The sequence below is a fragment of the Centrocercus urophasianus genome, unplaced genomic scaffold, assembly GCF_019232065.1.
Source record: "Centrocercus urophasianus isolate 14NV4802_14NV808 unplaced genomic scaffold, USGS_Curo_1.0 seq_523, whole genome shotgun sequence".
Classification (NCBI taxonomy): Eukaryota; Metazoa; Chordata; class Aves; order Galliformes; family Phasianidae; genus Centrocercus; species Centrocercus urophasianus.
The window spans coordinates 59914-72991 of NW_024885115.1; the positions used below are offsets into that span (position 1 = coordinate 59914).

A 13078-nucleotide genomic window follows, 5' to 3' on the forward strand; every position below is an offset into this window, starting at 1 on the left:
CAGCAGCCCCAGCCCAGCAGCCCCAGCCCAGCAGCCCCAGCCCAGCACCGGGATCAGCACACAGAGCAGCTCGGCTCTGCAGGCCTGGCTGCGGCTTCCTGCTCCGGGCTCAGATCCCATCCACTTCTCAAGCATCTCCTGGCAGCTCCTTCCAAAACTGCCGTGCCCGAGAGCTGGGTTTCCTTACGCTATTTGCAAAGTGCTGCATTATGCTTCTTTTATGCCTTTCAGCATACTCAGGACCTAGACTTTAAAGCCAGACCTATTTTTCTCCTCCGCAGCTTGAAGAGACGCTTTTAGGACAGGAGGCAGCTCTTCCCTCCCACTTACACGGCCCGCTTTCAAAGCGCTTCACACGCGTTCGATAAGCTTTTCATCCTGCTCTGAAGCAGGTGGATTTCAGTCACTTCAGAGCTGGAAAAAGCACTTCAGCCCCAGTCAGGATGAGAACTTTCAGCCTGCGGATTCCCAGCCCTTTACAGGCTCAGGTCCCACCTCCCAGCCCTACTGAAGAATCACAGATCATCTGTTACAGTGCTGCGCGCCTCGAGGAGTGCGGAATGGTGACAAAGAAGTGGGGACAGCACTGCACTGCCCACGTCCCCCTTCCCCAGCCCTCTGGGCTCTGCCTGGCACACATCCCCAGCCTCCATCACACCTCCACTCCTCCCGTTTTCAAAAGCTACTTCAAAGCTACACAAGATCTACCAAGAGTTTGGGGGTTATTGCCAGTCCTAAGGTGATCCTCAAACATCAAAGCAAACACCAGCACGGAATCAATACGCTTCACAGGCTGGTTCTTTAGATGTTATCCTTTTTTCTAGGCTCTCCCCCCCTTCCCCCAAAAACAAAACAACCCACAGATCTGCATTGCAGCTCTTGGTGTAGGAACCACCTGCTTTGGTTAAAAAAAAAAGGTTTTAAAGCATTGAGCAATGTAATTAAATAGGTCAAAATTGCACTGCAGCAGGGCTACTTCAAAACAAGAGAAGCAGCTTTGCTGGCTGGGAGCAACCTGCTCTCCACAAGATGGTTGCCTGGTTGCCAGTGAAACTCCAACACCCCCTAGTGTAGATTTTAAACACATCTCCCAGTCTGCACGGCTTCAGATGGAGGGAAGGACAGCACCTCTGCATCTGAAGCCATCAAATGATGCTCAGCCACACCAAGAGCACCCCACAAACGTTCTACAGACATCAGGCACCTTGCACAGCACCCCACATCCCTTCAGAAGGCCAACACTTGGCAGCAGTGTCACCATTTCTTTCCCATCTCTCGGCCTAAATTAGCACAGAAAAAAAGGGCTGAAGCCCAACCTGAGCAGAGGCAGAATTTGCAGAGCTGTGGCTGCAAACGCCAAATAAACCTCTCTCCCACCCCAAAAACACTGATTTCTGGGGCACTAATGCATGCAAGCCTGTATTAACACAAGCAGGACTTCTCCCATTGCCACTCATGTGGTGCTCAAGGCCATGATTTAGCCGTGGGCTATTAGGGGAGCACAGCTGGGTTGTGGTTGGACTCGATGATCTTTAAGGTCTTTTCCATCCTGAGCAATTCCATGATTCTATGATTCGCTTTTTACTCGCTATGAGAAGCTGTGCAAACTTCCCAGGTGCACCAAGGAGGTTTTTAACTAAAGATCAACCTTTGCTTCCCCATTTCATAAGCAAAAAACCCTGAAACTATTAAAAATTAAAAAAAAAATCCACCAAAAAAATCCCCAAACCCACAGCACCGGATTTATTTAGTGCAGCAGCAGCACCTGTTCCAGGTGGCAGAGCAAAATGAGCAAAACCTCGTTCCAGAAGTGACAGTCTGCAGATCTTTAAAGGCACCAAAATAATATGCCAACAGGTAATGACAGCATCAAGCACACGGAGCACCTCCCCCGAGGAGCTCTAATGGAGCTTTGCAGATCGTTTTTATCGTACTGTGTGTGTCTGACTGTGACAGCTCTGGATGTGCTGCTTTTATTTCACATTAAACCACTGCCAAGGTAAGATGATTCGGTAATGGGGAGATAAGAGGAATTGTTAATCTTCCAAGTATATGAAAAACCCAAACTTTGACAACTTGGGCTTAAAGTCTTTAAGGCCATACATGCTAGCCTTAAAGTAAGAAAGCAAACAGCATTCTTCTGGGGAGAAGAACACAGGCTTTTCTCTGCAAGAAAACAAGCAGATCAGAGAATAATGACTAAGGAAAATGAGAGATGCTGGAAGGACTGAGCAGAACAACAGCTATCTGTTCTGTAGCCAAGCTCCATCTGAGAAAGCTGGCAGTGCTCTACACCTCACCGAGGCCCTTCTGGGGCTCCCCACAGGTCGTCACAGGGCAGGACCGGCTGTCAGCCACCAGACCAGGCCAGACAGACCTGCAGCCCCACAGTGCTGCAGAAGGGCTGTGACAGCTGCCGTGTGAGCTGTGCGCCTGGAGGGCCAGGAAAAGGCACGGGAATAGAGCTGTGACACAGACAGGCTGTCCTCAGGCGGCAGTTATTTCACAAAGCTGCTCCTTGGGGTCAGGAGGAAGATGGCTGCAGCCATAGGATGCCCGGGGTCGGGAAGGACCCAGATCCCCCCAGCCCCGTGCAGTGGGCAGAGATCAGGAGCCCAAAGCCGTGAACCCACGCACTCCCAGCGCTGTGGGGCACCCACCTCCGTGCACAGAACCTCACCGCCCCGAGCACGTAAACACCCCTCCTTCCCCCTGGCTTTACCCAGCACCGAGCCGCCGCCCCTCACCCCTCCACCGCTCCAGGCCTCGGCAAGAAACCCGAACGACACCAAAACGCCGCAACGAGAACCGCCCGGAGCCGCAGCCTCCCCTCACGGGGCCGCTCCGTGGAAAAGGAAGGCGGCAAGGTTCGGTTCTTGCGGCCCGGCCCGTACCTGCGCCGAGGCCCAGCGCGCCGCCCGCCCCGTGAGCTCCGCAGCGCGCCGCCGCGACCGGAGGATGCCGGAAATGGCAGTAGGGCCGACGGCACGGCGGACCCTCCGCGGCGGTGAGGAAAGGGCAGTCGATACCGCGGAAGTAACCGGTGGACCGCAGCATCCCGCCGGCCGCGGGGCGGGGAGCGGAGACGGCGCCTCCGCCTCACACCGCCGCCATCTTGGAGGCGCAGGGCACGGCGGCGGGAAGGACCCCTGGAGACGCCGCTGCCCGCACAGAGCTGTCCGCGGCGCTGCCTGAGCCGGGAAAAAGGCGGGAACGGGGTGGGGAAAAGGGCGGGAACGGAGTGGGGAAAAGGGCGGGAACGGGGTGGGGAAAAGGGCGGGAACGGCAGCAAAATGGCGGCCGCCGTGTCACTCAGCCCTCGTGTACCTCCACGTGCAGACGGGGGTTGAGTTATGCGTGCAGAGTGAGGGATGGGAAGCTGGGAGCAGCTTGTAGAATGGAGCCTGGCGGTTGTGGATGAGCTCAGGGAGCATAACTGTAACCAACCTCAAGCATAACCATGATCCTAAACCCTAACCATAACCAACCTCAAGCATAACCGTGATCCTAAACCATAACCCCTGCCCGAAACCAAAGCTATAATAACACTAATCCTAACCCAGCCCCACAACCAGCCATAACCCTGACCTTAATGCAGTAACCCAAATCCAAGCCCCAGCCCTGATCCTAACAAAAAGTCTCATAACTGTTCTCCTAACTCTGCCCCAAACCCTAACAGCTTAACCCTAACTGTAGCCATACCCTAACCCTGACAACACCAATAACTCTAAACCCAACACCTCCCCAAACCTAACCCCTAATCCTAACTCTAACCCTGACCGAAACCAGAAACCCAATAACCCAAATCCTAACCCTAAAACACTAACCCTGACCCCCCATCTCTTCATCCTAAACCCTCCCCATAGCCCTAACGCCCCTAATCCGGACTGAACCCCCACAATTAACCACAGCCTAACAACCCTGCCCCTATCAAGAGCCCTGATATCCCTGACGTAACCCTAACCTGACTACTATAGCCCCTAAAATGAACTCCTAATCCTAAACCACAACCCTGACGGAACCCCGTATCTCTATTAATGACGCCACCTCAACAACAGCCCCCAAAAGAGCCGCCATCAGAACACGACAGCCATCCCCATCCTTCCTAAGCCACCTCCAGGGCTGCTCCATGTGTGCAGCCCACAGCCCCGCTCCCCACATCCCCCCCAAAAAAGGACAGCGTTGCCATTTTTATGCCAGAGAGAAACGTTTATTGAGTGCAACTTCAGCTCACGCTGAAGCGTGAAACGCTGAGCGACGCCGTTTCTGTGCCTCTATGATCCCCACCTCCATGGTGCTCAGCTCAGGTGAAGACGAGGGAATATAAAGTGAAGCCACACACACAGATGTGTATAAATATAAAGAATTGAGGGGAAATCCTCGTGTTTGGGTCACTGGGAGGTTCTCATGTTGCAAATCTCTGCTTGATGTTCCTGCGGTCTCAGCACAACCCCAGGAAGCAGGAATGGTGTCACCAGAGTTTGTGGCTGTGAAGAGAGGGGGAAATGGGTGGGAAATGAGAAAGAGGGGAGAAAAAGGAGAAAGAGGAAGGGGGAAAGAAAAGGGGAAATGGGAAAGGGGAAAGGAAAGGGAAAAAGAGGAAGGGGGAAAGAAAAAGGGAAATGGAAATGGAAAAATGGAAATGGAAAGGGAAAAAGGAAAAGGGAAATGGGAAAAGGAAATAGGAAGAGGGAAAAGGAAAAGGGAAAATGGAAATGGGAGTAGGGAAAGGGGGAATGGGGAAAGGGAAAAGGAGAATGGGAATGGGAAAAGGGAATAAGGAAAGGGGAAAGGAAAAGGGAAAATGGGAATGGGAAAAGGGAATAGGAAAAGGGGAAGGGAAGAAGGAAAAGAGAATAGGAAGAGAGAAAAGGAAAAGGGAAAATGGAAATGGGAAAAGGGAATAGGGAATAGGGAAAGGGAAAAGGGAAAATGGGAATGGGAAAAAGGAAGAGGAAAAGGGGAAGGGAAAGGGAAAAGAAAAATGGGAATGGGAAAAGGGAATAGGGAAAGGGGAAGGGAAGAAGGAAAAGGGAAAAGAAGGAGAAAAGGGAAATGGAAGAGGGAAAGTGGAAAAAGAAGAGGGAAAGGGAAAAGGAAAAGGGAAAACAGAAGAGGGGAAAGGGGGCGTGGGGTGGGGAAGGAAAATGGAAAAGAGAAAAGGGGGATACGGAAAGGGAAAAAGGAGAGGGAACAAAAAGAAAAGTGAAAGGGGAAAGGGAAAAAGGAAGAGGAGCGATGCTTGGAGAAAAGGTGATTTCTCAGAGCTGCCAGAACATCGTCCTGCGGGGCCAGGGATGAGCCATTCAGCACAGGGGTGCGTGTCCCATTCCCCCGCCCCGGTCCCTCCATCAAGCATCCCTGCAACCCTTTGGATGCCCCCAGCCCCCAGGGATGCTCCCGGCACCCCCAGCCCCACAGATGCCTCGTCCGGACGTATCGCTGCAGGGCCGTGGCAGCCCGTGGGCCTCCCTTCACCGTCCCAGCCTCCAGGCATCGCTCAGGCATAGGATGACAAAGGGAAGCTCACGGGAGCGAGGGGCTGCACTGCTCCGCGGATAGCGAGCGCTCCTGCAGAGGGAGGAGAGAAGTGAGCCGGGAGGGGAGCGGGGCTGTGGGGATCCCCCAAAGCGCTCTGCTTCCACGGGAGGTGAGCTCAGGGCCACCCCGCAGCCCAGGGGTTGGTTTGGGACGTGGGGGTGGGCAGTGCTGGGTTCCGAGGGGTTGGGCGTTGAGCGCTGGGTTTGCAAAGCAAAGCAGAGGGAGTGGGGCAGTGAAGGGCAGCGCGGGGGAATGCGTGCATCTGCAGCCATGTGGGTGCAGTCTGTGCAGCTGAGCTCACCTGCCTGTCCTGCACTGGGTGACTGCCTGCGTGCACACGAGTGGTGCCCCGTGCCTGCAGACCCCACAGGGCTCCCCAAAGCCACCCCCATCCCCATGCTGTGCCCCCGTCCCACCAAGGCCTCTCTCTGGGTGCAGCCATGGGCACGGGGATGCTCACGATGCTGTCCCCACCCCAGCCAGCCCTGCCAGCCCCATCGCTGCCTCACTCACCTGGTGGGGCCGAGCCAGGTGCTGCTGCGGAGCATCCTTGTTCTCTCCTTTCCCCTTCCATCTCCATCCCATCCGGCGCTGTGCTGAGCCCCTCGCCCTGCTCTCCCTCCTCTGTCCCCCTCCCCACTCCCAACCTGAGCGCTACGGGCCCCGTCCCCGCCATCCTTTTATACCATCTTTGTTCATATGACAAGCACGTGGAAAAAAAACAGAGCGGAGCTTGGAAAAAAAGCTCCTTAAGACGCTTTAATTCGGTTTCCTGGATCCCATGACTGAGCTCGGACTGTGAGCGGGGTCCCATGACCACAGCACGCAGGCCCTGGCCATCAAAGGGCTCCTTTATGCCCCAAAGACTTAAACCCCTCTTGGCTGAGACCCCCAGGCTCCCCAAGCCCAGCCTGAGCTGCATCCCCCCCCCCCACACCTGGGGATGCATCCCATTGCCCTGTTTGTGAGGATGCTGTGCACGGGACCCCTGAGGTGGGTCTGGCTCCTGCATTGTGGGGACCCCACACCTCCCTCCTCCCATCACTGTGAGCAGCATGGGGCCCAGCCCCACAGCCCACTGATGGGAGTCCACACAGCCCACACCTCCCACTTGGCTCTGGACTTTAGGGGCAGGGCTGAACTTTTTTGCTCTTCTTTTTGAACTCCAGACACCACAAACGCAGCCACAATTTGCCCTGAGGTCCCCCCTTTCTCCCCCCCCCCCTCACCCCAGGAACCCAACCCCCCCAAGGCATCCTGCCGGCGATGCGGGGCTGCTCCAAAGCACCCACAGCTCAACAGGCAGCACTAAGAGGATAAAAATACACCCGGCGCACACAACAACGCCTCTGTGTGGGGATTAGGGCGCTGCTCCAGCCCCGCTCCTCGGGGTCAGGGAATGGGGAGCAGGGCTGAGTGCCCACAGTGCTTCCAGCACACGTGAAACCGTGGCTTAACGACCACCTGTGGGTGGCACAGGGGGGTTCTGGGGGGGGGGGGGAAAGAGGGGTTTGTGGGAGCAGGGACCCCCGTGGTCCCACCTGAGCCCTAAACAAAAGGCACACGGCAGTGCTCTGAGCGTGAGGCCCAGGGCAGATTAGTGAGATTATTGCTCCTCACATGAGCCCGCAGCCCCACAGCAGGGAGGAGGGGATGGGGAAATGGCTTGGGAGCCCCACACGAGGATCTGCTGCCCCATAGGCCGGTGCAAGATGATTTTAGGGCTGTTCCCACACGCTCCTTTCCTCACCTGCTGGTGCCGCAGGGCTGGAGCTGGGGATGAGTTCAGGGCCCAGCAGACACACAGCTCAGCCGGGAGAGCAGGGGATCAGAGCCCCAGCCCCCAGCAGAAGGGCAACACGGGTAAAACTCTAAACCTCAGCTCTTTATTTGGTGCCTGGTTTCCTCACCCCGCTCTGAGGGGACGGAGAGGGAAGGAGTGTCACAGAAAGGACCTGAACACGGGGAGTGTTCCAAGAAGGCAGAGCGGGGCTGAGCAGAGGGCTGTGAGGTGGGGGGCATCTCCTCCACGCATCCTCAATCCCCCCCTATGGGGCCACAGCTCTGCCCCAGGCAGGGAGCAGCAGCAGGCATCTGCTGCAACCAGCACAGAAGGAGCTGCGCCCTCCTCCGCCACGCAGTGACACCAGGGACAGGCTCATCCTGCGGCTGCTCCCAGCCCAACTCGCCTTATTGCTACAGTAGGAGCAGCAGAGCAGCCGGGAGGAATTCAACAGTTCACTGTTTCAGAAGAGGGGATGAGGACGTGTCCGAAGCTGAAGATTCACCATCAGGAGGGGCTCCGCTCTGCTCAGCGGGGAAGGAGGAGCGAGCTGCCCTCTCCAGCCTGCCCAGCTGTGATGCCAGCAGCACCGGGTGACGCAGGGAGGCAGGAGAGCTGTGCTGCACCCCAGAGGAAACGCACTGTCCGCTCAAGGCTCCCGAGGCTGGGGCTGTAGAAACCCACCGTGCCTCCAGCAGCAGGGACTGGGAGCGCTGGGAGAGCTGGACGAACACGCGACAGCCCCCCACCCTGCCCCATCCTCCAGCTAGTTGCGTTGGCTGGCCAGCTCCTGGGAGATGAATTTCCGAAGGCGCTCGAGGTACTGGCTGTAGAGTTCAATGTCATTGTGCCCGGCCCCATCCACCCACAGCGGCTCCACAGCTTTGGGACAGCGTTCAAAGAGAGCCAGGCCGTGGGAGAAGTCGATGACTTCATCCTCGGTGCCATGGATGATGAGGACAGGAGAGGTGATTTTGGAGATCTTCTCAATGCTGCCAAGAAAGTGGAAGGGGAGAGATGACAAAAGGGGGTGAGTGCAGGGATCGAGGCAGCCCTCCTGCCCCCTAAAGCACAGCCCCCCGGGGAAAGGCAGCAGGAAATGCTCTTTGATCGCAGCCGAGCACGGGGATGTGGAGCTTCTGCCAGCGCTGAGATCGCCGCCAGAGCAACAGCTGAGGACAAGAGAGCAACGACAGCAGCCCCGTGGGACCCAGGCAGGGCCGAGGGAAACCGGCCCTGGACACTGCGACCCTGTGTGGGGATCAACCTGGCAACGAGGCCCTTCCCATCCCAGTCCCCAGGGCCCAAAGGCCAAGTGAGGCCATCGGGATGCAGTGCGTGGGCTGGCGGCTCCCGGCCGCACTGTGCAGCTCAGGGATCGTCCTGCTGGCCCGGCTGCAGGGGAGAGAGGCAAAGCAAGAGCTTGCTGCACCCCTGCCTGCAGGCACCACCTCTGCCCTCCTCAGGGTGGGTGGAAAAATGCCCCAAATACTGGTGGGAGAGACCTCAGGTGGCACCCAGGGGGGCAGGGAGGTAGCTGGTGGGAAGGAATGAAAGCACAGCATGGCTGGGAGGTGACACCACCAGGGAATGCCAGGAGCCCTCAGGAGGGGTTACAGGTCCCAGCATCCCAGCATGGGGACCACGTGTAACGCAGGAGGGTCCTGGGGGGGCAATTTAAGGCCATCACTGATTTTCCCCATAACCCCTCTGCACAGACAGGGCTGGCACCCAGGACTGACCCCAGTCCCTCCTCCTCAGGCACTCACTTGGGGAAGGCATCAAACCAGTAGGTCTTCTTGGTCTCAGGGAAGGCGACTCTCATGCCGGAGGTGAGCGGGGAGTGGAGCACGATGGCAGCGCACTCATAGCGGGACGCCAGGTCAACGGTGGGCACTGTGCCAATGCTCTGTCCATACAAAATGATGTTCTCCGGGCTGATCCCATACCTGGAGGAGGAGAGAGCAGGGCCCGAGCATCAGCAACGCTGCCATCGCCAGGAGCTGCAGCCCAGGCCTCACCCTGCGCTGCTCACAGCACGCTGCAGAGTGCAAACGGGGCTCCGTCCCCTCTGCCTTCCCTCAGCTCTTCCAGGCTGGGCACGAAGCAGCTCCTCTGCTCCCGCAGCTGCTTGCAAACACTGTAGCAATTAGCGTTAATTAAGAGTTGCGCATTGTTTTCCCAGACACGGTGCTGACCTCGGGGAATGCACGTCTAGGAGACACAGGGGCCGTCCCCACCGTGGCCTCTGGGAGCAGCCTGGGCTCCCAGAAGAGCCGTGGGGCGTCAGGGTTCAGCCTCAACGGGAGCAGGGCTATGGGGGAGGAGGGGGGGACACACAGCCCTGCAGGGCAGCACACAGCTCCTGTGTGAGCCAGGAGTGCCTGCAGGGGTAAGGAGGGGTAAGGTGTAGGGAACCTGCTTTGGCAGGGGGGTTGGACTCGATGATCTCTGGAGATCCCTTCCAACCCCTACAATTCTGTGATTCTGTGAGGCACAGGGCTGCAGCGGGTGAGATGGAACACGGTGCGTGCCGGCGGTGGGGAGCACCACACCTCCGTGACACTGAGCACCCTGAGCAAGGTCAGACCCCGTAGCATCCAGGCCCACCCCCCACAACAGCCTTCCGGCCCCCCCTTCCCATTACCAGCATCCCAGGCCCATCTCAGGGACGTTTCCTGTTTTCCAGAGCTCCGTCCTGACGGGTTCTTCCTGCAGCCCAGCCCCCCCAGCCCCACACCACAGCCACCTCCGTGCTCATCACTGCAGCACGGCAACGACAGCCGGCATCCCACCTCCCACACCCACAGGGGGGGGGACGACAGACGACCACCATCAGCACGGGAGCAGCAGCACAGCGCTCAGCCCCCATCCTGCCCAGCTCACCGCGTCCGCAGCGCCTGCCACGCCGCGTCGATGTCGGAGTAGAGGTTCCTCTCGGAGGGTTTCCCCGTGCTGGCGCCGTAACCCGAGTAATCGTAGGAGAAGATGTTGCAGTTGATGCGCGTGCCCAACCCGATGTAGAAGCTGCTCATCTGCCCCAGGTCCACTGCGTTGCCGTGGGAGAAGAGCAGCGTGTACCTGCAGCGGTGGTGCGGAGGGTTAATTTAGGGGCTGAAACCGCAGCGCGTAAAGGGACGGAGGAACGTAAAGGGACGGAGGAACGGCCTTGGGATGGTCCCAGCCCTGGAGGTGCCCTGACTTTCCTCGCCGCTGGGGGTTGCTACCAGCACAAACCAGAGGCACGATGCCTCGCTTGGAGTTTTTGAGTCTATTTTTGGTTAAAAATAAAATAAAAAAGCTCGCGATTTGGGGCCGTTCGCCCGACGGGGATTTTAAGTAATAATTCTGACAGCAGATTTTTTTTTCTCTCCTGAGTCTGGCAAGACACCAGACCTTGGGAGAGAAGTGAATTGTGGGAGTGACAAGGCACAAGAAATTTCCACCATAAGGGGAAAAACAATGTTCATCATCAAAATTAACACGAACGGCGTGCTGATGGAAGCTCAGCTCTCCTCTGCTGGGGGAGGCAGCACGGCCCACTCCTCCCTGAACCCCTCACCAGGGGGGAGACGCCTCTGATTCGGCACCTTTCAGCTCCCAACGCCTGGTGATCAGAGAGCAGAGAGGACACGCAGCGCTACAGCGGGGTGAGGGGGAACTCAGCCCCTCCATCCAGGAGCAGAAAGGGAAAACACGACGCTTTACAGCGCAAGAAACGTTCAGCAGAGCTAAAGCACGAGGACAGCAGGCTGAGGGAGCCCTGGAAAGCGGGCCCACAGCTCAGCCCCAGCAGCTGGATGCTACCGGACCACCCCACCGTGGGGATCAAGTGGTCCCTGGCAGGAAGGCAGCAGCAGGATGGAGACGGGACCTTCCTGGGCCTGTGTGTCATTCACCACTTCCGCAGGCAGATGGGGAGCAGGCCAGCAGCGGATGTGCAGGCAGAGCAATCCTGTGGCTGTTTCCTCTCTCTGGAGACACGCAGCAGGACAGGACGGGAGCAGACATCCCCACCAGGCAGCCTGGACGTGCCAGGTACACCTGCAGGCGCAGCGCTCTGCGTTGCGTGGGGCCACGCAGGGCGACGCAGGCTTTGCAAAGCCCAAACTTTGCTCTGCCCCACTCCACATCTGGGCCTCCTGCAGGCAGCGGTGGCACAGCGCCGTCACAGCACCGACAGTCTGTGCACGTGCAGCTCTGCAGCTCCATGCGTGCTGTTGACGCAGGGAGCAGCTGCTGTGCTCCCCCCAGCACCCACCCAACCCAGGGGTCTCCGGCCCACACCCCGCACTGCCCCTCGCCAGCTGTCCCAGCAGATCCCAGCAAGCTGCCACGGATTCCTGGAGGCTCCAAGCAAAGCATCTCACCCTGCTTTCCATGGGCGGACACATTCCCACAGCCCCTCAGACTCCGCATCCTCCCTTCCCAACAGAATGATTCCAAATCGAGCTCTTCCTCCCTTACAGACCTATGGTGCTTTGTGGCAAGCTGTACCTAAATCCCTTCTGGCTTCCAATCCTATTGCTCTTGTCTTTGCAAAAATCAACCTTGCCCAGTAAGTGAGAGAACCACGCAAACACAGCTTGCCTCAGGGCTGCGGGTGTTCCTGGCTGAGGTCTGCAGACCTCAGATCCCTGATCTGAATGTGTGTGTTTGGTGGCCCTGCTAGGCAGGGGGGTTGGAACTACATGATCCTTGAGGTCCCTTCCAACCCGGGTGATTCTGTGATTCTGTGACCATCCCCGTGGTCTCTGTAGGGCCAGGGGCTCGCCTGGGCTCCACAGAAGCTTTGCACAGATGCTGGGCACGCAACCGGAGTGTGACATCACCAGTGTGACATCAGAAGGGCACCTTGAGGACAGCAAGCCAGGAGGGGACGCCGAGGTCCCCATAGCCTGCGGCTGCGCCCCAACTCCCTCCCTCAACCTGTTCAGTCCCATTCCCAGTTCCAGCCACAAGCCAAACAGGTTCCAGGAGCTGAGCTCACCCGCACCTCCGAGCCCCACAGCGCGGCGCCGGGTCGGGCAGGGCAGGGAGGGGGCAGCCGGCGGGGGCCCCGCGCCCACCACTCACCTGGCTCCTGGCACACAGCGGACGTACATGCAGCCGATGCGGTTCCCTCGGCTGCTTTTGGTGATAAACACCTCGATGTTGTCCAGCTCTCGTTGGGAGTACTGGAAATCCGCCCGGTCCTTCAAATGCAGCTTCCACCTCCCCGCAGCGCCGCCTCGGAGGGATCCGGTGCTGGTGCTGCCGATGGGCTCCGGCTCGGGGACCACGGCGTAGGTGGGCTCTGGGGGGAGGAAGGCCAGCTTGGCGGCGATGCGGCTGGGGCAGGGAGGGCAGCAGAAGAGGCAGCAGAGCTGGCTGATCGACAGCCCGTTCATGACGGCGGATTCAAGGCTGCGCTGGGAGCGAGGGAGGATCTGAAGCAGCGCTGGGAGGTCCCGTCCTTATCACGGCTGCCATGGAGCAGCCTGCTGTCCCTCACGGGTCGGGGCGGCCACCATCCGTGTGCCTGCAGGCAGCCTGCAGAGAGGGGGCACACGGCATCGTGTGGGCACAACCCACGGGCAAACCCGCCACCCACCGCCATCCCAAGCTGAAGGCTGCGCCATGCCCACGCTTCTGACACCCCCATGCTCCCGTTCAGCCCCCCCCCCCAAAACCTTCCAAGCATCCCAGCCCACGCGCAGCCCTGCAGCCCGGTGAGGTGAGCACAGAGCCTGGATCACAAACAGCTGCCCCTCA

General features: G+C 58.5%; 2 protein-coding genes across 2 annotated transcripts in view; both read right to left on the reverse strand.

The window, feature by feature from the left end:
* Positions 1-3120, reverse strand: part of REXO1 (RNA exonuclease 1 homolog) — a 33073-nt gene extending 29953 nt beyond the window's left edge. Inside the window, exon 1 of the mRNA XM_042835437.1 lies at positions 2895-3120. Coding sequence (XP_042691371.1) covers positions 2895-3057 — 163 coding nt within the window. The 5' untranslated portion in view covers positions 3058-3120. The remainder of the gene's footprint in view (positions 1-2894) is intronic.
* A 4285-nt stretch (positions 3121-7405) lies between these two features.
* Positions 7406-12863, reverse strand: ABHD17A (abhydrolase domain containing 17A, depalmitoylase). Its single transcript, XM_042835438.1, has 4 exons — positions 12401-12863; positions 10211-10405; positions 9094-9273; positions 7406-8316 (listed from the first exon to the last, which is right to left on the reverse strand). The coding sequence occupies exons 1-4, from the start codon at positions 12712-12714 to the stop codon at positions 8091-8093; spliced, it is 915 nt and encodes a 304-aa protein (XP_042691372.1). The 5' UTR covers positions 12715-12863; the 3' UTR covers positions 7406-8090.
* Between the last annotated feature and the right edge of the window lie 215 nt (positions 12864-13078).